Below are 26165 nucleotides of genomic sequence, written 5' to 3' on the forward strand. Positions count from 1 at the left end.
AAATGAGATGGTGTATGTGAAAGTGCCCGATGATAGCACACAGTAGGCACTTAATAGATGCTCCCTTGTTTTCTTTCCCCTTTCTTTTCACTCCTCCGATGACTCTTTCTTGGTCCACTCAGACTTCGTCACAAGTCTGCCAGCTCTGCGGCCGCATCCTGTCCTACGCGCACGATGGCTGGGGCAGTGTTGATGAGAGCTAGTGCTTTACCGCTGTGTGCTGGGCATTGGGTTAAGGACTTTACATGAGATCTCTCTTTTAAGCCTCTCTGTCTGAGGTTAACCATCCCTGTTTCACCAATAAAGAAACTGAGATCAGAGAGCTGAAGCAACTTCTCCAAAGTCACAATCCCAGTTAAGTGGCTGAGTTAGAATCTGGACCAAGATCTCACCAGCTCAAACCCATTCTCTTCCTCAGAAGATTTAGACACGTGGTATTTACTCATTCAAGTACTTTTTTAAAAAGTGAGTCATAAAAAGTAATACTGCCTTTGATTCTGTAATCTAGGGTTTCTCAGTCTTGGCACTATTGACATTTTGGGTTGAATAACTGTCTGATGTGGGGCTGTCCTGTGCTGTGTTGGATATTCAGCAGCATCTCTGGCCTCTACCCACCGGATGCAAGTAGCTCCCCACCCAAGTCATCACAATCAAAAATACCTCCCCCGGTGGCGGAGCGGTGGATTACCCTGGGCCCGGCAAAGTGGAGCTTGCGGCCATGAGCAGGTACACCAGCCCAGTGAACCTGGCTGTCCTTCCGCATCTGACCGTGGTGCTGTTGGCCACTGGCATGTTCTTCACCGCCTGGTTCTTCGTTTATGAGGTCACCTCCACCGCATCCACTCGGTGTATCTACAAAGCGCTCCTCATCTCTTTCGTGGCCTCACTCTTCATGGGCTTTGGAGTCCTCTTCCTGCTGCTCTGGGTCAGCATCTACGTATGAGCTCCCAAGGGTTCCAACCAGGCGGCTTCACTGAATCCCTGCTTTTGTAAATTAGTTTTTTTTTTTACTACGCCGGAAATATCCCATCGGCTGCTCACAATAAAGGCAGATGTGTGACCAAAAAAAAAAAAAAAAAAATCTTCAGACCTTGCCAGATGTACCCTGGGGAGCAAAGTCACCCCATTAATAATCACTGCCCTGATCTCATCCTCACAGTAACCCTTAAGGTAACGCCTGTGATACTCCCCATTTTACAGATGGTCAAACTGAGACTCAGGGCAGAGGGGTGATGTGACGCGCCCCAGGTCACAGAAAAACTGGAGTGGGGGTCACATCAAGAAGAGAAAAATTCAAGGGTGGGAGGAAGAGGCAGCCTAACACCTTCCACATGAAGGAAAAAGTCAGTAGCAGTTCCAGCAAAAGCCAGTCCTAACCTTTCCAAGACCCAGAGGTGACTTCACAGCAGAGTCTAATTCTAAGTGGGATGGAAGGCCTCGCTGCAGGCTGTGTGCTTTTAATAATGTTTAAATAAAACATGGGAGCCTGGGTGAGATCTCCGCACCAAGCCTGGCTTGTCAGCAGCCCGAGCAGTCATAAATAGTTAATAGACAACCACTCATGGCTCTACTTCCTTTAAACCCAGCATCAATTATATATGGTTCATGAATTATTTATTTGGTGTTACTCTGGGGTGTATTTTCCACTTTCGGGGGGGAAAAATGAAAAGAATGTGAGTCCTAAAAGAGATGAGGGGATGTCTCCCTTCTGTGTTGGTGAATTTTCCTGTGAGGAGAAAGCCTCCCATGGACACAATGGAGAGGTTCTCCCTTGTACTGGGATCTGGGAAGACTCTGCTAGATCACCAGGAGAAGAGCTTGGGGCGGCCGTGTTCTGGCAGAGGGTTAACAACCGGCTCTCCAGCGTAGGTGGAATCTCAGTTGGTCTGTAGTGTTTTCCTATCTCCTCTGTGGTGTGAATCTTCCCCCGGGGCTGGTTTCCAGCTAACGATATGGGGCGTTGGGAAGCCACGCCCAGTAGTACTGTTACATGGCATCTCCACTGGACAGACATGATAGCCAAAAACAACTTCAAAAGCCTGGGCAGAATGTTAGTAAGATTAGGAAGCAGTGTGTTTTGAGTACGTGTTACCTTTGTCTTTAATGTGATTTATTTAATTGTAAGTCGATGTTATTCGATTTTTAATAATACGTATTTGTGTAACAGCTGGCTTGCAAAATTCCCGAAAAGTCAGCAGTCAGCCCTTGCCAGTCTGTGGGAGCTGGTTCCAGCGCATCACAGGCTTGGAGTCTCCTTGGGGCGGGGTCGCCCTGCCCTGGTTCGGAGTAGAAAGAGCAGAAGCGTGGAGTCCGAAGGCTCTCATGTCAAATGCCATCGCTCACTGACTGTCTTTTTTTAAGCCAAATTACTTCACTATGAGAACTCTGTGCTCTTGAGGACGTGCTTTCGCCTCATGTATGAAATGGGTGTGATCAGATCTACTCAGAAAGACTGAAGCGAGTAATCCACACCATGCTTCTCGCCCCGCCTGTCACGTAGCTGTCCCTGCAGGCATGCTGGCTGCCCCGTCTTCGCCTCTGGTTCTCTTTCTCCTGAGAATCTGGCCGTAGCTGGTAAGGGCTTCAGGAAGCCCAGAGCCAGATTCTGTTTAGTTTTCGTGTTTGTTTTTGCTTTTGGTTTGTTTTGTTTTTTGGCGGCCCGAAGACCCATGTTTCCAAACTCTAGGTCAGAACGCAGACCCCTCCCACCACCTGCCCCCCAGGGTATATCCACCAAACCAAGAGTTAAGGGTTTCATTTTAAAAAGCTCTCAGTGTTTTTCTCCCACCAATGGCTCGGAACTTCAGAGCATAAAGATGAATTATTTTGGCTGGGAACTGAAGTATTTAAAAAGGCATTCCATGTGGAGGGCATTTGGGGCCATGAGCAGGGTTATAAATAACACCTTTTATAGCTCTCTTGACAGGGAGATAGCTCTCCTAATTACTGTCCCGTTATCTCAGTGTGATCCAAAATGGCCCAACACGTTTATAAACTCCCTGTTCACACATTGCTTCCCTCCCCACTAGTCACGGCCTCCTGTGCTCTCAGCTGGCAGGGGAAAATGTGGGCCTTTGTATCATCCCCACTTCCAGGCACTGTGGGCTCCCTCTGCTTGTCTCCCCACAAAGGTTTCCGTACAAAAGAAACTTGGTCCTAAAAGGGACTTAGAACCTGGTGTTGCCAGCCCCAGACATATTTCTGAAACGGAATTTTTCCAGGCTCTCCTGATCCCGGGTGGTGAATGTGCTTGTCTCAATTCAAGAGGTCTTATCATCTAACGAAATGAGTTTCTTTGTGTCTACCTCTGAGATGAGATATCTAGATAATATAATCTATTACCAAAAACCTACCTAGGAATAATTGGATCTATTACTCCCTGACTTGTGGCTTTGTTTCTGCATCAAAAACAGACGCTCCAGTAATTAATCAGAATTGAAAGTTGCTAATACCAATTACAAATAACGCATGGAGTCTGGAGATGGCAAACAGAAGAGCAAATACTAATCTTGTCCCCAGAGACTTCATCAGTTGAACTTTTGTCACCTTAGACTTGCTGGAAATTAGAGTAACTTAACCTCCCAAAGTTACTTAAAAAAAAAAGAAAAGTGGGAGGAGATAATGATTGAACAGTGCAGGTGTACATTAAATTATTAAAATAAATCCAATTGGAATTGTTTAGATGAGATTTAGCCACACTTAATTGCATGTCAGAGAGGCTTGGGAAGGTTAATCTTCACAACTGAAAGCACAATCATTGTCCCAATTGGACATCTTCAGGAGACAGTGGTCCCAGGGAGCCCCAGATCAGACTCTTAATGTTTTAAATTCATTTCCAGACTATAATTTGATTTGAAAAACAATTCATCTCTTTCTGGTGCCTTTTTTTTTTTTTTTTTGTCTTTCTTGGCTGAACTTAAACAATGAGAAAGTAGATGGAGACCTCAGAACTTGAGGATAGACCAAGCAATGGTAAAGAAAACGGTTTTTTTGGGGAGAATTGGCTGATTTGGAATTGCAAGCATGTGGAAATAGAAATGGATGAGTGAACTGGTCTAAATTACAGCTCTTCTGGTTGTAAGTGACAAACCTCGAACTGGCTTAAACAAACGGAGTTTATCAGTTCATCTAATGAACTGGTCCTTTACAGAAAAAAAAAATTTGCTTACCTTTGCCCTCAAACATTGTTTGACACATAGGAGGCGTAAAAAATGCACGCCAAACGAAGTAGGAGCTTGACAGAAGTGGCAGAGAACTAGGAGTCAGGAGACTAGGTGCAAATCTCAGTGCCATCACTTCCCTACTGTGTGCCTTTGGTCAAGATGCTCACCTTCTGTGTCTCTGTTATCTTAATGAAATAGGGATAATCATTGCAACTCCATCACATCATTTTGAGGAAGATTTAATGAAATAATGCATTTAAATGCTTATCACAGGGCATAAAGCAAACTCACTGTCACATCATCATCATTATCACTGTCTTAATTTGTTCAGGCTGCCATAACAAAATACCATAGACTGGGTGGCTTATAAACAACAGAAATTTACCACTCACAGTTCTGGAGGTTGGGAAGTCCAAGGTCAAAGCACCAGCATGGTCGCATTTTGGCAAGGCTTCTCTTCCTGGTTCATAGCTGGTGCCTTCTTGCTGTGTCCTCACACAGTGGAAGGGTCTAGGACTGTCTCTGCCTTCTAATCCCATTCATGAGGGCACTGTCCTCACGACCTGATCACTTCCAGAGGCCCCACCTACTAATACCATCACCTTGGGGGTTAGGATTTCAAAATACGAATGGAGTGGAGGGCCAGCATTCAGACCAAGCAGTCATCATCACTGTCACCTCCATCATCACCACTACCACCATTGCCATCCTTATTGCCATCGTAATCATCATCACCACCACCACCGCCGCCGCCATCATCATTCACCATCATCACCATCACCATCATCACCATCCTCACCATCCTCATTCTCAACACTGTCATCATCATCACCACCAGCATCACCATGAGAGTGAGACCCAGAGCAGAGAGCACAGAAGAGCCCCCTCGAGAACAGGCAAGCTCTGAGCTTCAGAGCAGAGGTATAAGCCTAGGCAGTGGTTAAATCATTTCCAGTTGGACAGTTCTGGGAATTCTGTCCCCCACGTGCTGTCCCCCCCCGCCCCCCCAGCACCGTGACCCATGGGTTCATAGATGCCTCCTTTTTTGTGCTCAGTGTCCTGGGCACCAGCTTCATTGGAATTCTGTTGTTTGCCCAGTCTTGCCTTGGCTGCATTCCAGGTAAATGACCTGGAGCCCATCCTGCTGCATGTCACCTCTGCCGCCTCCCTGTTCACATGATTAGAATCAACACATTCATTTCCCTAACAGCAGTCTAATCTTCCCCCCGAAAAGTTTTCACATGGAAGAAGAAAGGCAAAGACAAGCTACATCTGTCCTTGTTCAGGCAATTTGCAACTGTCCGCAACTGACATCCACCCAGCTGGGCAGCCGAGCCAGGCTTCCTGTTCGCTTTTGGTGGGAGGTGATGCAGTCGATGCTGTTATTAAAGTTTGGCAGTGGTTTAGACATGCAGCGTCCTGCTGGAAGGAGGCTTATCAACAAACACTCAGGGGGAATCCTTCAGGCTCCAGCCTTTATGAGCTAATTGCTTGGCAGGTGGGGAAAAAAAGTCGACTGATGTGACTTCTCAGCAAACAAAAGGAAAAGAACTCAGGAAATAAGATGGTTTTCACTTCTTCTGAGAGGGTGGCCAAACCTCACGAGGTTGTACCCAGTAGCAATGAAATGTGCTATGCCAGGGATCAGCAAATGTTTTCTGTAAAGGCCAGGTAGTAAATATAGTTTACATTTCGCAGGCCATACTATGTCTGTCGCAACTACTCAACTTTGCTGTAGCACAAAAGCAGCCAGAGACAGTACCTCAATGAATGAGCATGTGTGTTCCAATAAACCTTTATTTACAAAAACAGACAGGCAGTGGGCCAGATTTGGCCCCTAGACTGTGGTTTGCCAGCTGCTACTGTAAGCTCTTTTGGAAGGAAAAGTGGAGTAGGGAATGCATAGGAGAACTAGATTTAAATCATGGTTCTAGCTCTTCCAGACTGTGTGTACAGGGCAAGTCACCTCTTCTTGAGTCTCAGTTTCCTCATCTGTAAAATGGGCTCTAAGGTAACCTGGATATTAGAGGAGTGTCTTGCACATAGTAAATGTCAATAAAGTGTAATTCTCCCTAGTACCCACCTCCTCACCCCTGCTAAAAATCACGAGGGAGTAAACCTGATGAAAGAAGGCTGCCTGGAGCTTTCCTGTTGGCCCCTGCTATGGGGACAGGATCGGTGATGCCAGTTTTTCTGTAGCTCATTTGAAGGTCTAGCGGCTCTGAGTTTCCCAAGGATGGTCCTTCTGTTGTCCGTTTCTACCAGGGCCCTCCCACGCCAGGATGCCCCCCCTGGCTCAGCCCACCCACCTCCATCACAAGGACACAAATCAAAGATTCTGTGTACACACGTCTCTTGTTAGAATGAGTAGCTGATGAGGGTAGTTTAATGTGGGGCCAACATTGAAGACTGTGCCTGCAGGTCAAGGACACTGTGTTTCAAAGCTAATATTATCTCTGTGTTTTAACTGGTGCGATTTTTAGACAGGGTCTTCAGGATAATTCTGACGTTTGTGTGATGATGCTAATAGTTAAGACTCACTTGACGGGGTGGGGGGGAGGGGAGGAGATTACTCTTTGTAGGAGAAGGGTAAACACAACCCTGATTTGTGACTTTTTGGGTTTACATATTTATTGTTTCTGTTATGGACGTCAGCTGGAGGTTGATTTTAAGTTGGGTTATGTATAGTTTGTATTTACTTATTATTGTTGTCATTGTTGTCGCTGTTATGATTATTATTTCTTTAACAGCCTACCATTTGTGCCAGGCCTAAACATGGTTTGTACATTCTGCCATTTAATTCTCCCAAAGTCCCTGTGACCTACCTCCAAATCAAAGTGTCATTCTCAGACCAGCAACCTTGGCTGCAGGACCTCAGGCCCCACCCCACACCTTTGAGTCATGATCTGCATTTTAACAAGACCCTCAGGTGACTCACACAGACAGGAAGAGCCCTGATGTAGGTGCTTCACCCTGACTCTGTTACAGATGAGGAGCAGGAGGCCGAGAAAGGTTAGAGACAGGGCTTCTCCCATCCAGACCCTAATCACACAGTCTACTGCGCAATTTAGCTTATGGTCCCTGCCTTTGTATCAGTGATTTGGTGGTTTTGCTTCTGTGTCTTTTTCCCCCAGTGACACCGTCTACTTCCTTTCTTCTTCTTCTTCCTTTCTTCTGATTCTTTAAGAAGAATCACTTTCTTCTTAACCCTTCCAGGGTGGGGCCCAAAAGTTAACTACACACCCAGGAAGGGTTCAACTATCTACTGTGGTGAGACATTTGCATATGCAAAACTGAGAACCTGCTATTTTTTTGTTTTGTTTTGTTTTTTGGCTGCATTGGGTCTTCCTTGTTGCCTGCGGGCTTTCTCTAGTTGCAATGAGCAGGCTTCTCACTGTGGTGGCTTCTCTTGTTGCGGAGCACAAGCTCTAGGCACTCAGGCTTCAGTAGTTGCGGTGCGTGGGCTCAGTAGTTGTGGCGCACGGGCGTAGTTGCTCCGAGGCATGTGGGATCTTCCCGGACCAGTGCTTGAACCCGTGTCCTCTGCATTAGCAGGCGGATTCTTAACCACTGCACCACCAGAGGAGTCTGAACCTCAGGATTTTAGAACAGGGGCCAGGTAGTAAATATTTTCAGCTTTGTGGACCACAGAGTCCCTCTGTCTCAACCTCTGAACTCTGAAAGCAGCTGTAGACAAGACATAAACAAACGAGTGTAGTTGTGTTCAAATAAAACTTTATTTACAAAAACAGGCACAGGCCAGATTTGATCCCAGGAGCCAGAGTTTGCACCTTGTTTGGAACATAAAAGTTTCCTCAAGTGCTAGGATTTGCGTAGTAAACTCACAGACCTACTTTAGAGGTTCTGAGGGGCCCCACTCGGACATGGGGCCGTTTTGAGGATGGTTTTGCCTAGTTCAGACCACATCTCTCCCAGGACAGCATCTGGCCTCCAGGGAGGGAATGAGGGGAGGAAAGAGCTTCTAGGGGCTGTGGCTGACGTGCTCCCTGGGGCTGGGAGAAAGCCAGAGAGCCTGTCTCTGAACAGAGGGAAACCAATGAGAAGCCGTTGGAACCCCGCCTGCCTTCCCCAGAGCCAAGCCTCTGGATGAGAAGCAGGAGATGACCCTGAGCGCTGTGAGGGCAGGACGGACAGACCTGGGAGAGCCCTGGGCACAGCTGCGGGGCGGATGTGTTGAGGCTTGTCCCTCCCAGAGGCACGTGCCACCAGGCCGTAACCTTGAGATGTGCAGGGGGGAGAGAGAGAGCGCAGCGCTTGGCGGTTGCTTTTCCTTCCTGCTGGGTCAATAAATGACTAAATGGACCACGAGCAGCCACATGGCTGTTGTAATTCTAGACTCCATCAAAGGGAAGATCAAAAAAGTGCACAGAGGGAGCTTCCTTCCACATCTCTGAGTCTTCCTGCTGGGTGCCCGGGAGCTGACACGTACTGCCTGTCTGTGCTGTGGCCCACCTCGTGCCCCATCTCATTAAATGGGCACTGCCAATCCTTGGAGCGAGGTGGTATTTTTATCTCTATTTTACACATTTTAAAGAGGCTTACGTAGAGGTGAAGCGACTTGCCCAAGGCTGGATAGCTTGGAAAGCTTGGCACTGGGATATGGAATCAGTCTCCTGACACTAAAACCTGTGCTCTCAATCGCGGTGCCGGGTGTTTCTCAAACATCGAGTGCATACAGATCACCTGGGGATGTTGTTCAAAGGCAGAACCTGAGTCAGCAGGGCTGGGACAGGGCCGGAGAGCCTGCATTTGTGACCGGCCTCCTGGTGATGCTGGCACACGGACCTCACTGGGAGTGGCTGGCCCTCTCCTTATTCCACAGCCTCTGAAGTCACGGGAAGGGGAGGTTTATGTTTTGTAAGATGAGATCACACAGCGGGAAGTGGCTCATTCAGGGTTCAGATTCATGTCGGTGTGATCCAGAGTCTGTGTCTTCTAAGTTAACGTCTCCCACCTACCACTATGCCTTTAGCTTGGCTCTCACCTGGGGTCGATTTTGCCTCTCAAGTAATAATATCTTACAATATCTGGAGACCTTTTTGGTTGGCACAACTTAGGGGCGGGGTGCTGCTGATACCTAGTGCGTTAGAGGCCGGGGTTGCTGCTAAACATCCTGAAACACCCAGGACCACTCCCCTCCCCCCGCCAACAAAGATTCATGTGGCCCCAGTGGCAGTAATGCTGAAGTTGAGAAACCCTGCATTTTAGCTCAGCCTTCTTCAGTCCAGAAAATCAAAATCTATCCAGAACCCCTCTCCGGAGGCCACATAGTGCCCTTGAATTAGAGGAGTTAGCATTTGAAACCGCCCCACAAAAGTGGCATGAATAAGTGAGAATCGGGCTTCCCTGGTGGCGCAGTGGTTGAGAATCTGCCTGCCGATGCGGGGGACGCGGGTTCGAGCCCTGGTCTGGGAAGATCCCACATGCCACAGAGCGACTAGGCCCGTGAGCCACGATTACTGAGCCTGCGCGTCTGGATCCTGTGCTCCGCAACAAGAGAGGCCACGATAATGAGAGGCCTGCGCACCGCGATGAAGAGTGGCCCCCGCTCTCCGCAACTGGAGAAAGCCCTCGCACAGAAACGAAGACCCAACGCAGCCATAAATAAATAAATAAATAAAATTTAAAAAAATTTAAAAAAAAAAATAAGTGAGAATCATAACTACCAAAAATGTCCATTTCCCAATGGATGGGTGGAACTTTCCCCGAGTCTGAAATGCGGCCAGGGTGTTCGTGTCTCTGTAACATCCTCTTGCCTCTGCAGATGGAAGCCAATCAAGTCTAGAGATCACTGTCTTCATCTCTGGTCGTTATCACGCCTGGCCGCCCGCTGCTTATCAGCGTCTTTTGCTGTTTGTGTCGCACGTTTTCTCTGACAGTAGCTCCTTCACCTGTTTCTCAGCGAGACGGCATTGTCTCTGGTCCAAGCACAAGGAAGGCCAGGATGGCCTTGATCGCCAGTACCAATATCTCTCTGGTCCTTGTTCTCCCTGATCAGTTCTTGCGGGGAACGCATCTAATAATACAAGACTATTAACGGGGGTTGATTTACCTGGGAGGGATTGCTTTCCCCGCTCACCAGAGTTCATTCGTGATGGTACTGTGGTTTGTTGAGAACGCCGGCCAGGGCTTTGGTTGTGATGAGGCCATCAGATGTGTCTGAAAAAAGGAGGAGATCTGAAGAGGGAAGAAGCAGTGTGATAAATAATGTCTCATATGCGCTCAGCTCTTCACGGTTTACAGAGCACCTGAATGTGACTTGAGCCTCACAGTCTTCTGTGTTGAAGATCGGGAGGGAGCTGATACTGATGGAGTTGAGGGGACAGACTCGAGGGTGTGCTCCTTGGTGCCTGGGGAGCCAGTGCGGATGTGGGGCTCGTTGCCGGGTCTTGAGTCCAGTGTGGGTCTCAGCCTCACCCCTGTGCTGACTCTCGCTGGCTGTGCCTACCTGGCATAGCTGCTGGGATGTGGTCACTTTGGTCACTGCTGGCTTGGGTGACTTTATTCAGGGGCCGTTTTCCGACTCCTGTATCTGTGGGCAGTGTCTGCAGTCTCTCGCCGCGTCTCTCCTGGGACGCTCCGGACACATACGGATGCTGGCAGGGGTGAGACCTAACCTGCCCTGGGGGGTTGGCACGTTGGCAGTCAGGATTTTGTCTGATGTGGGGGCATGTTTGCGTGACTTGGGACCTGGCAGTGATGGAGTGGGACAAAACATGAACATGTTCTGGTGGCGAGGGGACTGGAAGGATGTGGGGGACCGTGTTTGGGGCATTAAAATGGTGAGGCCAGTGGGACGTGAGACTGAGGTCACCAGATGCCTACATGAGGCGTGTGGGAGGGCCAGGAGAAATGGGGGAGTGGGGGAGAAGAGACCCCCCCCAAACTTGCTGTGTTTCACAAGGTGTCACCCAGTAGTTCTGAGAGCAGGGAAGAGGGCTGATGTTTATCAAGCATAAAACTTGCTGTGTTTTATCCGACATTTCAAGCACCTTCCACCCATGAGTCCTCAGCTAGTCCCTGCTGACAGCACAGTGATGCTGTCAGTACTCCCACTTTACAGATGAGGAGACTGAGGGTCAGGGAGGTGGGTGACAGGCTTGCTCATAGTCATGCTGCAAGTGGTGGAGCTGGGTTGCAAGCCCATGTCTGTGTGAGTTGAAGACCTGTGGTGGTCAGACCCGCTGCATACGGCCCCCACCATGAATGTAGAGCTGGGAGATTTTTTTTTTTTTTTTTTTTTTGCGGGGGGTGCTGAGTTGGGTCTTTGTTGCTGTGCGCGGGCTTTTCTCTAGTTGCGGCGAGCAGGGGCTACTCTTCGCTGCGGTGCGCGGGCTTCTCACTGTGGTGGCTTCTCTTGTTGCGGAGCACGGGCTCTAGGCGCGTGGGCTTCAGTAGTCGTGGCACGTGGGTTCTAGAGCACAGGCTCAGTAGTTGTGGTGCACGGGCTTAGTTGCTCTGCAGCATGTGGGATCTTCCGGGACCAGGGCTCGAACCCGTGTCTCCTGCATTGGCAGGAGGATTCTTAACCACTGTGCCACCAGGGAAGTCCCGAGCTGGGAGAATTTAAAGATGAATATTTACGGAGTGACTTCTAAGTTCCAGCTACTACATTAGGCATTTGGGATATTAGGCTGAGTATAGCCCTACTCATAAGGAGCTCAATATAGCAGGAAATTAGAAATTGGAAATTGGAAATTAATTACAATCTGATGGAGGTATGTGCTTAACTCAGTGACTTGTCCCAATGCACAGAGATGAAAGTGGCTGATTCTACCCAGAGGAGCCAGAGAGGCCATCCCAGAAGAGGTGGCTGTGGAATGGGTCTTGAGGAATGAATAGGAGTTCACTTGTCAGAGTAGAGAAGAGCACTCCAGGTGGAGGAATGGTAGGTTCAAAGGCACAGAGGCACAAAAGGACACGGCATGTTTGAGCACTGTGGGAATTACTGATGTGTGGGTGCACTGTTGGCCGTGGAAGGAGAGGAACCTTGGAAGGTGAGTTGGAAGAAAGACTGTGAAAGCCTGGATAGGCTCAACTGCACAGTCTGGACTTGGGGAGGTGAAGAGGCACTGAAGGCTCTTAAGCAGGAGAGGACTTGATTGGATTAAAAAGATTCTCCCTTGGATGCTGAATGGAATGTGGATTGGAGAAGGGGGCTGGACTGAAGAGGAGGACCAAGACGATGAGAACCCTCAGGAGATGGTGATGAAGACTAAATTTACAGGGGATGGAGAGCAGGGGAAAGAGGCAAGAGATAAGCCCACTGTGCTGATATGAGATGCTGTACTTGAGGATCAGAGAAGGGGCCAGGGGTTCATAGGAGTAAGTTGTTCTCACACTTTAACTTCTTTGGATGCAAAACCTGAGGCCACTTGAGAAGTTTCAAAGTCCGGTTCAAAAGTTCAGTAATTCAAAGTTCAAAGTTTCAATAGTTTCTCTATTTCTGCAGTCGTGTGGGGTCGTGGGCTGGGAAGATCTATTAGCTTCATTTCCATTTAAATTGAAATAAGACATGTCAAAGGTGGCTTGATAATTACTGCCTGGAGCAATGGCCCTCTGATGGGGGAAGTGTGGTGTCGGTGTACATGGTACAGAGAATTTCCGCATTTGAGGCTTAATTACATTGATATAATTATCTGTCAGGAAAATCAGGTGGCACAGATATGTCATATTTGCACTGGAGCAGAAAAAATGAAATGCCTTTTTTCCTTTTTGCAGGAAGCAGTTGGGTGGGCAACTCTGGGAAGTGGGGAGTGAGGTGTTTGGATTCACGCCAGGTCAGGATGTCTTTCTGCGGCTGGAGGTTTTGTGAGGGCCCTGAGAGAGTTGCACTCCGGTGACAGTTCTTTATCCCTCTCTGAAGATGCTGCAGCAGAAGTCACAGGCTGGGGGCGGTTCTAGGGCTGGGAGGGCTACAAGCTCTGAGTAGTTAGAGCTATAAGGAACTTTAGAGAGGTTTTTTAAAAGTTGTATTTGCAAACCTTGTGACCCTGAGACTCACAGCGGAGTTGCCCACTGGTGCCTTGAAGCCTGCTCACCCTGCCCTCCCCACTGCCATCCTGCTGGCTCCAAAGACCCTCAGCCACATTCCCCTTCTGTGTGTGAGGGTCTCATGCCCTTTCAAGGAGGCTCTGCCTTCTGCCACTCCCCATCCATCAGGAGAAATGTGGGACCCCAAGAATCAAGTACAGAGCCCCCTTCTCACCACTGTAGCCCCAGCCCGTGGCACTGTTATGACTCGAGTAGCTGGAGCCGGGATTTAGGCAAAAATGGCTCATCCGAAGTGTGAGAACAGAGAAAGGAGAGAGGCACACACTTGCTGACAGAGAGATGACCTGGGTAGGAAAGGCTCTAGTTCTGCTTCTGCCACCCAGTGGCCCAGCAACCTTGGCCAGGTGGCTTCCTGCCCTGGGCCTCAGTTTGGGCCCCTGGTATGTGGTGTGTGTGTCCACAGATGTTTATGTGATGCGTGGACGTGCGTAGCAGATACATCTGAGACTTTCTGCAGGCCGGCTCTTTATCATCTAGAACAGCCCAAGTTACCTAAAATATTAACTTTCCAGAAAGCTATAAAGGCCCTCAGGCAGTAGCTGGGGGCATTTTAAAACAGTCAGCTTGAAAAATGAGAAGGGAAAGGAAAGATAGCAAGCAGGTGCCCGGAGCCCCACGTGTTCTTCTGCCTGGAGATACCGGAGAGTCCTGGCAGGGCAGGGGCACCGCGGTCCCCTGCTCGTCCGCCTGGCTAGCTCCATTCTGCCTTTCCTGTTAAACTCTTTTGCCCCAGTGCGTGTCCGGTAGATGTGTCTATACACACATGCAGAAGTGAACACAGGGTGGAGACAAACCAGCATAGTCATCAAGAGGGGCTGTCCCCGAGGTAACAGACTGAAGGGCAATTTTTAATGTTTTTTTTTCCTTTGGCAACTCTATTTTCTAAATTCTGTGTAATGAACCCTATTAGAACCAGAAAAGAAAGGTAATGATGTATGAAAGAAAAATAAAAGAGCACACGGTGTTATATTAGTTTGCTCGGGCTGCTGTACCAAGTACCACAAACCATGTAGCTCGGTAAAACAGCAACGTATTGTCTCACATCCTGGAGACTAGAAATCTGAAATCAAGGTGTCGTCGGTAGGGCCTTGCTTCCCTGAAGGCGCTGGAGAACAAACTCCCATGCCCCTCTCCTGGTGGTTTGCCGGCAATCTTTGATGTTCCTTAGATTATAGGTGCATCTCTTGAATCTTTTGTCTCCACGCGGCGCTCTCCCTCTGTGGCTTCACATCACCTTCCCTCTATGCATGACTGTCGCCATTTCCAAACTTCCCTCTTCTCATAAGAGCACCGGTCATATTGGATTAAGGCCCTCTCTCGTGACCTCGTTTCAACTTGATTGCCTCTGTAAAGACCCTGTCTCCAAATACAGTTGCATTCTGAACTACTGGGGATTAGGATTTCAACATGTCTTTGGGGGGGGGGGGGACTTCATACCACCTATAAACAGATGTGCTCCGAGAAACGAGAAGCAGCTCAGGGTTCCTCCAGGGTTTTCCTTTGTGGGTGGGGGAGTCACTGGAGATGGGGCCTGTGGGTGAAGAAGTGTCAGTGTTACTGTGACGGCCAGCCTCCAAGATGGTTCTCAGCGGTCCCCATCTCTGCCTTCACACCCCTCTGTAGCCTCCTCCGTACTGTATCAGAGTTGGTCTGTGTGGCCAATAGATGGTCAGGAGCAATGGTATGTCACTTGGAGGCTAGGTTATAAAAGGTCTTTGGCATTTGCCTTGCTCTCCCTTGGATCACTTGCTCTGGTAAAGCCAGCCACCATGTCATGAGGACACTCAAGCAGCTCAGTGGGGGCCCTCGTGGCAGGGAACTAAGGCCTCCAGCCGATAGCCATGTCAGTGAGCTTTCTAAAAAGGACTCTCCAGCTTCAGGGCGGCCTTCAGACAACCATAGCCCTGGCTGACATCTTCACTGTAACATCATGACAAATCCTGTGTAGGTGTCCCATTGCTGTTGCAGCAAATTACCACAAACATAGTAGCTTTCAAATAACACAGTTTATTCTCTGGTAGTCATGAAGGTCGGAAGTCCAAAATGAGTCTTAAGGGGTTAAAATCAAGGCGAAAGGAGGGCTGGCTCCTTCTGGAGGCCCCAGGGGATGATCCATTCCTTGCATCTTCCAGCGTCTAGAGGCAGCCAGCATTTCTTGGCTCCTGGCTGCATCACTCCAATCCATGATTCCATCATCACAGCACTGTTTTCTTCCCCACTGACCCTCTCACCTCCCTTTTATAAGGACCCTTATGATTACATGTAGGGGCCAGCCAGCTTATCCACATAATCCAAGATAAACTCTCATCTTAAGATTTTTAATTTAGTCACATCTGCAAAATTCCTTTTGCCATCTAAGTGAACATAATCACATGTTTCGGGGATTAGGACGTGGACATCTTTGGGGGCCTTATTCATCCTACCATAGACCATGAGGCAGAACCACACAGGTAAGCCACCTCTGAATTCCTGACCCACAGAAAACCATGAGAGAGAATGATATTTGATATTTCAAAATGACTAGGTGTTGAGGCAACTTGTTATGTAGCAATAAATAACTAATACAGACTGGGGGTTGTAATCCAGAATTTGGTTGTAACACTTGACAATCGTAATTCTGGATTTATTGTAATGTTTTCCTTGAAATATACAACTAGAAGAGTGTGCAAATCTTAAAAGTGTACAGTTGGATGAATTTTTACAGACTGAAAACACCCTCGTCTGTTTTTAATAATGAAGGCTGGATATAGCCCAGATGCCTCTGTGCTCTGTACCGGTAATTCTCCTGTTTGCTCTCAGATTCATTCCCACTGTTTCTCTGCTGTGCTCTAAACTGTTTTAAGAGCTTGCTTTCTGGTAGGTTCAGCCAAATGAACGGCAGTGAGGGACAGTTGAAAGACAGGAGAAGGAGAGGAACCAGAGTATTTCTCCCTCTCTCGCACTGCCTTGGGGTTGGGGGGCATCCCTGCCTGAAGCCCAGCCTCTGTAATTCCGGATCCCATTTGGGACCCTCCTCCCTGACTGCGGCTCCCATTGGGCAGCCCTGCTGTTGCCCGTTGGATGGCCCAACTTCTTGGCTTTTCCTTCCAGCCCTAGGTTTGCAGTGCCTTCCTGTAGCTGTTAATCTCTTCTGGCTTCTCATCTTTTTCCATCACCTGAAAAACCAATTCCCTATATTAAATTCCTTTGGCTGAATGATCTAGAGTGATTTCTAGTTTCCTGACTGATACAGGCTCCTTGGAGGCATTGCATTAAATCCTTCTGGCTTCAACAAAAAAGTATCAGGTTCATAGAATTCATTTTCTGAAAAATGAGGCTATCCTCACTATACCGTCCCTGCAGGTTTCATGTTTTCGGAGTCTTTACTTTGAAAGAAGGAAATGGGAACCTTTGTTATGTATCAAGTACGTGCCACAGTATTAGGTATACCAGATATACGCAGTTTTACATTATTTCATTTGTTCCTTGCAATACTGTTTGTCGCAGAATAACACTGACATTTTAACAGATGAGGAACTGAAAGTAAGAAAGGGTTAGTAATTCTTCAAAATTCACATAGTGCTTCAGGGTTCATCTAGTCCTAAAGCCAGTGCTTCTCCTGCTGCTCCCATGTTGTTGGTAGTTTGCATCTCCCCCTCCCCACCAGCCAGGGTCCCTCCCGAAGTGTGGTTGGGCTTCAGCTTCCCTGGGTTTCATAGAGCACTCATCAATTTTCAAGGAGAAATACCAGCCCCACCCCCCCGCAACAAACTTATATAAGTGTCTTCTTTGAGGATTCAGGAGGCATTTCCAGGAGGATTGAGATCATTTGAAATGTGGCAGAGTTGGGAGTTCCAGTTGATGTTGGTGGATGGAGCACAGGGCAGTACTGGGGTGAAGCACTTAGCTTGGTGGTTCAGAGAAAGGACTCAGGCCCCACACTGCCTGGGTCTGTGCAGTGATTGATTAGGCATGCCTGCCACAGGCGAAGAAAAGGACAGGAGGAGTCGTGAGTTATTTCCTGACCCTTTGGAAACAGGCAGGCCTGAGCTTGAACCTACGTGTCACTGTCTAGCTGGGTGACTTTGGGATCTTTGATGAGTCTCTCTGTGTATGTCACCACATCATTAAAATAAAACACTTTGTAGGATGATTATGAAGAAAGGACATTGTCTAGTGACAACTACCTTCTCCCTAGTCCCCTTCCAGCTGGAGGTTGGGCTCTTTCTCAGTCTTAAATAAGAGAATCTAATGCATCACTTGGGGTTTTCTAAGGGGCACCCCAACTCTTTCCCAAAGTGGGACTGAACACTTCCTGCTAATGCTCACTCCATTGCCAATATGGCCTTGGAGCTCTTGCCAGGACACAATGCACGGGGCTTTTACTTTCCCCCATAGCCTCCTTTCTCCCAGGCAAGTGACCCTTGGACAATTTGAATGAAACAGCGGCAGTTCCTCATAACCTTGCTTTCTGGGAAGACTCCCCCCCAGCTCTGGAGACACAGGCATCCTTGGATGAAGCAGGAGCAAATAGAGGCAAAGGGGAAAATAGCTGTGGGCTGGGGTCAGGAGACCTGGGTCCACTCTAGCCTGTCATGTCTTGGGTGCATGTCCCTGGGCAAGTGACTTAACCTTCCTGAGGCTCAGCCTGCTCATCTGTAAAATGGGGATAATGAGGCTGCCATGAGAGGCATTGAGCAGGTGGACCAGGGAGTTGTTCATTGCAGTGCAGAGAGAAATGAAGTCCTGTATTTTTAATTTTCTGATAATAAAAGTAAATCATATTCTTTGCAGAATATCAGGAGAAGTATAAAAAAGGGGGGAAGAATCACCTGATATCTCACTGCACAGAGATAATAGCTCTGCTACGAGTTTGTTGTAATGTTCTCGCGTTACTTTTTATGTGTTTATATTGTACGTGATTCTGAGGGTTTTTATAAAGATAACATGAGGTAAGGGTTTTTTTCAAACATTTAGTAGCACGCCTGCCCACGTGAGAAATAGAAATAAATACGTTCATTTATTAACTATTCACAAATACTTATTAAGTATGTGCTATGTTTCAGACTGGGAATATTTGTGTGTGTATCTGTAAATACACAGGACAACACACATTCACACGTATACATATTTATGTATTTACATTTATACATTTACATTTCTATATACTACATGTATACTTTATATAAATGTATATTTATACACATTTACACAGCATATGCATGTGCGTATAATTTTTTCTTAACACCAGGCTCTGTAACATGAAGTTTCTATTTGTCATTAGCACATAAGAAAAGAATAACAAGATGAATTTTCATCAGGTTTTGAGGATGTTTTGAGATAGTCTGATCTATAATACAAACTAGGTGAAATTAACTTTGGGAGGCCTTGCGGGACACCTCCAAAGTTTAGAGAGGCAACCTCCAGAGCCACAGAAAGTGACATAGGAGAGTCCTGTGCATCTGCAGGCAGGAGAGGGTCCTCTGAAGATTGAGATGCCCGGGGCAGAGAAACCAGACAAGAGTTTTAAATATTAGCCTCTAATGGAACATCACAAGAGGAGATGATTTTAATTGCAGCCACTAATTATCGTACAAACTGCTCCCAACATGGGCGACTCCACACGGCACGTTCCAGGGAGAGCAGCTTGGGAGTTTAACAAGGGTTGATGACTCTCTTATGTGATGCGGGGTGGGGGCGGGGGGAGGCTGGCGCATACATATACCTCGTAGTCTTGTGTTGATCTCTGTGTGCGTGGTGTGTATTATGTGTGCCTTAGTGAGTGTCCCTCCTTCATTCACCTCTTACAGTCATGCAGTAACGCCATTCACTCAATCCCAAAACATATTGAGTGCCTGCTCTGTTCTAGACAGCAGCAGTACAGAAAGATCAGGGCCCTGAAAGAATGATGCTCACGGAAGTTAAGATTTTATCTATACTGCCTGTGCCTAGATCAGTGCTGCTGGCACATAGTTCATGCTCAGTAGATGCTTATTGAATGAATGGCATGGCAGTATGTATATATATATATATATATATATATATATATATATATATATATATATATATATATATATATAAAATGAATATATAATAATCTATGTTAGTATGTTGTGTGTCTATTACAATGTATATCACTACATTGTAGCTGAGGAGTAATATGGACATACAGTATATTTATTAGTAGGTTTCTATTGTATACATCTTACTGTCTAAATAGTTTTGTTCCCTAATTTTCCCCCCAACTTCTTCCTGCTCCAAGCCCCCAAAGAGAGAGAAAAACAGAGAAGACCAAGCTCACACTTGGCCTCAAAGCACAATCCCATTTGCGTAGCAGTCCTGACCCGATCCTGAGCGCTGCTGGTCACGGAGGTGGAAGAAGGCCCGAGGGGGGGCCTCCCCTGTGCCCCCTTCTCCTGGTGCACCACCCTCCATGTCTCTCGAGCCGTCTCTGGCTTGGGCCTTGTTTTGTCTGCCCCCAGGAGACTAGTGTGGGCACCGCATCCATTTCGCCTAATGACTTGGTCTCGGCAATCAGCAGACTAGTTGGTTTTCAAGTTGAAACAGGAAAGGTTTGCTGATTGCTGATTACACAGACTCTGAATTTCCCAAATCCGTCTCCCTGGGAGGTTCCTGCTGAGCCTGAGGCACGTCCCCAGGCAGATGGGGGTGGGGCGCGGAGGGCAAGGGGCACAGTGGAGGGTGGCGGTAGCGGCAGGTCCCCGGAACCACAGGCCTCATCTGTCTGTTGATGGTTTTCTTGCTCTCAGCATTCCTTGCTCTGCCTAGATAACTCACCCTCTAAGCTGCCCTTGCTTTCCACCCCTGTCTTTCCTCTGCAGATGGTGAAAAAGCTTTCAGAGTCCTGCATTCCAGCCTCCTTATTCTCTGCGTGACCTTGGCAAACCTCCCCGGTGATGTGGGGACACCCACCCAATTGCTCCTCGTTCCCCTCTGAGCGTTGAAACGTAGTAATGCCACCACTGGCCAAGCCTTTCCTCTCTGCCAAGCTCATTCGATCCTCACAACAGCCCTGGGAAGGGGACTACGGCTGCCCCCGTTTTACCCATGGGGTCAGAGAGGTTGAATAACTTGCTGAAAGTCACACAGCCAGTGAGTGGTAGAGCTGGGATTCGAACCCAGTCATCCTGGCTCCAGAGCCTACTTTCACTTTCATGATATTACGGATCTGATGCATCTCAGGTCCCTATTTCCTCTGCTCACCTGCTTGGTCCTGGCTCAGAGCCACCTGTCCCTGAGACCCAGCATCCTTCCCCTCCCTGTCCTCTGTCCGCCAGGAGGCTTCATGCGGATCGAGACTGTAAGACCTCGTTGCTCCCTCCGTATGACGTTGACATGGGCCAAGGTCACCCAGGCACAACCAGGAGGGGACATCTGGGCTCTTCTCTCTCAGCTCGTGTGGCCTAAGGGCCTCACCTGAGAACCCAAGACTTGGCTGTCCAGTTTTGTGGTCTCCCGGCTGCATGACCTTGGGTGGGTCTTTTTGCTGTTCTGGTGCTCAGTTTCCTCGTCTCTAAAAGAAACATTCGCCACGTGCCTGGAATGGCCCAGACATGGACATGGGTAGCATCTCCGTGTCTTACAGATACACAGGCGCCTCGTCCCCTCGCCTCCCAGGGTCGCTGTCATCCTGGCCCACTAGCAAGAAGCAGCGCTCGGGCAATGCTCCTGTAATCTCCTGGGATTGTGTGCCCAGCCATCTTTCTCGGTGTCTTTATGAGCTGACAGGCTCGCATCCTGGGCGAACACCCCCCTCGCCGTCCCACGGTGTGTCGTTTCCTCTGACGGTCCACCGACCTCCTGCCTGGGGGCCCTGCCTCAGACCGTTCCTCACCTTGTCAGCACCAAGATGGGGATTTCACAGCTGGCAGTTTCAACCAACGGCACCACTCCCCCATCTCTCCACGCCACCCCTTCTCTCGTCAGCTGGGCTTGCTTCTTTGGCTTTCTTGGTCTTTGCTCACTCTCTCTCTCAAATTGGAGAAGACTCAAAATCAGTGTAAAGGCACAGATTTACAGTACCGCGAATGGACAAGCTGATCTGCCGTGCAGAGCTGAGCGTGTCCCTCTAACGAGGAGCAGCCCTGGTCCCCGCGGGCTTTCACTGGGGCGTGCACACAGAGCCCCAGAAAGATCACTGGCCTGGGAGCAGGGCAGACTCCTTGCTGCCTTGAGTGACTTCAGTGGCCTCGGTTTCCTCATCTACAAAATAAAGAAAAACAATCCCAGGCTCAGAGAGGGACTGTGAACCGTTCACGGTCCCGCAGCTAGTGGGTTGCGTGGGGAGCTGGGAATTGTGCTTAGATTGACCCTCAGTCCTTATGTTTTCACCCCTTCACGCTCTCATCAGTTGGTATATACATGTTTCTTAAGACAACAGTCAAAAAAGAAACTTGACATAATTAGAGCAGCTCAAAAGAAAACTCCTAACCATAACCCCTCTTTGCTCCCATCCATAAATATTCTCAACTCTCCAAGTGTTTTCCCAACTGCACGTGTGCTATCTGCATGTAGACTTGGGCACGATATTCTCTGTTCTCTTCTGCTTGCTTAACGTTATTTCACAGAAGCGTTCCATACTGCCACCATCCTTATTTCTAATGTTGACGTCTGCCTAATAGCATCAAAGTGACATGCTGTGATTTCCGTAACCAGTCCCAGTTGCTGGGTGACAAGGCGGCTCTCAGCGTCTCGTGTCATCAGTAGCACTGCCCCAGGCATCCTCGGGTACAGAGCCTTGCTCTGTGTTTTGGTTTATACCCCATGGGATTAATTCCCAGAAGGTGGGTTTCTGGTTTTAACCCAGGGTTTCTCAGGCTGGACACTGTTGACATTTGTGTGAAGTAATCCTTCATGGTGGAGGTTGCCCTGTGCGTTATAAGATGCTGGGCAGCGCCCTTGGCCTCTACTCTGCTGGATGCCATCAGACTCCCAAGTGTGACAACCAGAAATGCCTCTGGATGTCGCCTGATGTCCCCTGGAGGGCAGACTCACCCTCAGTTGACAATCATTGTGTTAAAGGGGAGGAGTGTGGGAATAACGTTACAAATGAAAGAGATTTTCCAGAGAATCTGGACAAAAATCCAATCAGGGCAGAAAGTAACGGGATGAGCATGGAGAGTCAGATGCACCAAGCTTGGGTTCCAGCTCGAGTTCCAGTTCAGGCTTGCGCCCCCCCAGGCCTCATTTCCTCATCTGTGAAATGGGATCCGTAATACAGAGCCACGTGCCAGACTTGTGAGGAGTGAGTGAGGCCAGGAGCATGAAACGCCGAGCACAGTGCTGGGCGTGGAAAGGTCTCAGTAAGCGCCAGCGGCGCCGGCCGGCTCCACGGCGAGCCCCACTGAGGTCTCCGTCTTTGCCTTTCGCTGCCTTTGAGGATGGAAAGTTGGGGGAGTCTAGGTGACGGAGTTGTGAGGGACCCGTTCTTGTTCTGCCCTCCCCCCAATCTCCCGCTCCACATCCATCCCTGGGACAGAGACTCCGCTTCCAGAACCAGCCTCCGCAACTCTCCTGGGAAACATTCACTGACTCATCCATTGACCCATCTATCCAGGGTGTCCACTTGGGGCCGGCACCCCCGGTGTGGGTGAGTGAGCTCTGTGCGGGGCCGTGCCCTGGAGCCCCCAGGCGTCCACTTCCTCCTCTGTAAAATCCAGAGCATCTGAGGGTCCACGAGCCTGTCCGTAGAGGGAGCCCCTCGTGGGCACGCACCACGTCACAGGGTCCCAGTGAGCGCCAGGCTCCTCCCCAGGGCTCTCGTAGGCGGGTGGGGGTCTTGCCCAAGGTCAGCGTGTGCTGTGGTCTCTGTCTCCAGGAGAAGTACGTGGAGGAGCTCGCCGCAGTGAGACAGACCCTCCAGACAGACCTGGAGACGTCCATCCGGCGGATCGCCGACCTGCAGGCAGCCTTGGAAGAGGTGGTGTCCAGCGACAGCGACACGGAGAGGTAAGCTACCAGGAGCCGGCTGGGGCTGGGCGTGGCAGGTGGGCTGCACCCTGGGGAGCTCTGCAGCCTTCAGTGGACAGTGCTTCCCCTCTCAGGTCTGGGGGTCCGGGGACTCAGGCGCGCCAGGGCGTGGGAGGAATAACTGGCCGCCTCAGGCCAGCAGAGGCAGGATGCTTCCCCGCTGGTGGTGACGTCTCCGTGTTACCGCCGAACGCCTAGAGCCCGGCTCGCCCGTCTTGCGGTGGCGTCTCCACCTCCATCTCAGCCTCTGCAGCAAAGCCTGGGCGACAGGGAGAGACGTTTTCTTTGTGTAGAAAATGAGCCGGTGAGGGGCGGGATGCCCTGAGTTACCCGTCAGGTGTGGTTCCTCCCGGGACCAGCCAGCCACCTCGCACTGGCGTGTGGGCAGGGCCAGCTGCCGACCGGCGGGAGGTGTGGCTGAGCCAGGCAGCGGGGGAGGAGAGAGAGTTGTGTGTGGGCTGTGGTCCAGCCAGTGGGAAGAACCAGGCATCTGTGTTAGAGCTGACCACGCCCAGTCCAGAAAAAAGACTGGAAGGAAACACACCAACGTTCTAATACATTGGGAAGGCATTACTAAATGCCTAAATTTTGACCTAAATTTTTGGTTTTTTCAGGCTTACGTAGATTTTCTCAAATTTCTACAATGAACATGCACACACATCCCTAGCTGTACTAGCGTCCTCTTTGGGAGATCTTGCTCATATAAGTCATGTACTTTATACCCCGATATGAGACCGTGAGCACATTCTCTCCTTGATGCAGTCCTGGGCTGGTGACAGCCGCTCAGCAGCGTGTAGCCTCCGACTTTCCCATGAAGATGTTCATTCTCAGCGTCAGTGTGACAGAGACCCAGTGGACTTGCCATGTTCTAGCCTCTAAATCAAGGGCTTTATCTCAAACGTCCTCAGTTTGTGCAAAAATGGCTCCCACGCAAACATTGTAAGGATTTCTACCACGCCCTGCTAGTTTCCACAGCTGCCAAATTGCTGGTGAAACGGCTAATACTGATGCTGCAGCTGCTTCCAGCTCAGGGTCACGTTCAAGAACCCCCTCTGCCTCCCCTCCTCCGGTTTTATTAGTGTCATGACAGAACTAACATCTGTAATTACAAACCCCTGGCGTCAATATTACCCGCTCGATGCTTGGCTGGCCTCTCCGTTAATAGAAATGCTAGGGCTTTTGCATTAATCATAATGGGAATTAATGGCTGTATATACTAGTATTTTGTGTTCTTTTTTTTGTGTGTGAATGAGCAAAACTTTTAAACCATTTTTACTTGCATAGCAATAGACTGCTTTTCTAATAAACAATAAAAGTTCTAAAAATAACAAGGTTGGAAAGAGGCAGAGCGTCCGTGCTTGGAGGTGCGGGGACAGGCTGGACAGAGGTGTGACAGAGAACAAGGAGCAGGTTCTCAACTGGGGCATGAGGTCCTGGCAGTGAGGTCACAGGTGGTTGCAGACATCACTCCGGTCTCTGTTTATAGGGGATCCCCTCAGGCCTTAAAGGGACCCTGCCTGCACCCTCCTCCTAACAGGAGATTCTTTTATCTGTCTTTGCTCCAGGTGACAAGCCTCGTGCTCACCCCCTGGTTCCCATCCAGCTTTTCTGAGCTCTAGTCCCTGGGCGCACAGGGATCCAATCCGAACCCTAGCTTTCTGTCTGCATTTTCATGATCTTTTGTCTGTGGGGCTTTACATCTTCGTCTTGGCTGGACGTCTGGTGCCTTTTCCTCGTCCGAATCTCCAGTGTCCGCCCAGTACCTGACTCACGCTTCCTGACATTGGAGGGGCTCTGACCTGCATCTCAGGGTTGTGCGAGGGGTGAAATGATCATAGAACCCCAGGTGTGAAGAAATGCATTTTGTACCTGGAAGAGCCCAGGCGATGCATGGGATTCTTGCAACTGGAAGTTGGGGGCGGCTTGGGGAGGGCGCAGGTGCTGCGTTTCAGCCAGCCTGATTTCCAGTCAGGGATCCAGCGGTTCATGTCTGCATGACCTTCTGTGAGTTATTCAACCTCTCGGAGCCTCGGTCTCTTCATTTGTAAGACAGGTTGATGATAAGAAGTAAGTGAAAAAATCTGACCCAGGTTTAGTACCTTTTACCTGGCAGGGGCTCAGCCATCATCAGTTTCATTCATTCATTCATGTGATTGATTCTGCGTGTTCCACACCAGACACTGTGCTGAGTGTTTGTCTTGTTCCACTTGCTTCTTCTTATCACGTTTCTCCATCTTACAGATACAGGGAGATTGAATAACTTGCCCGAGGTCAGGCGGAAGTTAAATTCTTGAGGGAGTAGTGAGGGAGGAGAGCACAGGTATGGTCTCTGCCTTCGTGGAACCCACATTGTGATGGGCGAGCGTGTGTGTGTGTGTGTGTGTGTGTGTGTGTGTGTGTGTGTGTGTGTGTCCCCGCCCATGAATACAGTGGACAGACTGACGAATAAAATGCTAGGATACAGTAGGAATTACAAAGACAGAGAACGCAGAGCTCTGATGAATAGCAAGGGAGGTAGACATGCCCTCTCTGAGAGGAAGAACTGAACTGAAACCCGGATTAAAAGAAAGAGCCAGACGCGGGAGCTCTGAAGAAAAGTGAGTCAGGGCAAATGAGGAACATTCTAGGAAGTGAAAGTTGACCCGTGTGCCCGAGTGAGATCAGTGGGAATAAAAGGCTCTCCTCCTCTTGCTCGTTCCCTCTCTCCCACCTTTCTTCCCCTTTTGAAGTGGCCCACGGAAGCCCACCGTGTCCCCATGAAGCGCCCCAGAACCCCAGGCAGCATTGACGGGCACAATGTTTGGGTCCACCGTGGAACGAGAACGCTGGGCTTCTTGTTCAGAATAGGTTCGGAATTCCAAGGCAGTCACAGCAGAGTGTCACACCAAGCACAGGCCCCTCTGGGCACGGGCTGTAAGCCTGCGAAGCCAGCCCTGAGCCCAGGGTGGTTCTCGGGAA

General features: G+C 49.2%; 1 protein-coding gene and 1 pseudogene across 4 annotated transcripts in view; both read left to right on the top strand.

The window, feature by feature from the left end:
- The window catches only part of MYO18B (myosin XVIIIB), a gene marked incomplete at its 5' end in the record, with an annotated part of 221140 nt that overhangs the window by 165474 nt on the left and 29501 nt on the right, over positions 1-26165 (top strand). For all 3 annotated transcript variants that reach the window (XM_082355033.1, XM_082355031.1, XM_082355032.1), the window contains one exon: positions 23056-23186. In XM_082355033.1, the coding sequence (XP_082211159.1) occupies positions 23056-23186 (131 nt within the window). The remainder of the gene's footprint in view (positions 1-23055; positions 23187-26165) is intronic.
- On the top strand, positions 646-6690 carry LOC309611135 (dolichyl-diphosphooligosaccharide--protein glycosyltransferase subunit TMEM258 pseudogene; annotated as a pseudogene). The gene has a single exon. The product of its transcript is annotated as a dolichyl-diphosphooligosaccharide--protein glycosyltransferase subunit TMEM258 pseudogene (transcript).

The sequence above is a fragment of the Balaenoptera borealis genome (assembly GCF_965194805.1).
Source record: "Balaenoptera borealis genome assembly, chromosome: 14".
Classification (NCBI taxonomy): Eukaryota; Metazoa; Chordata; class Mammalia; order Artiodactyla; family Balaenopteridae; genus Balaenoptera; species Balaenoptera borealis.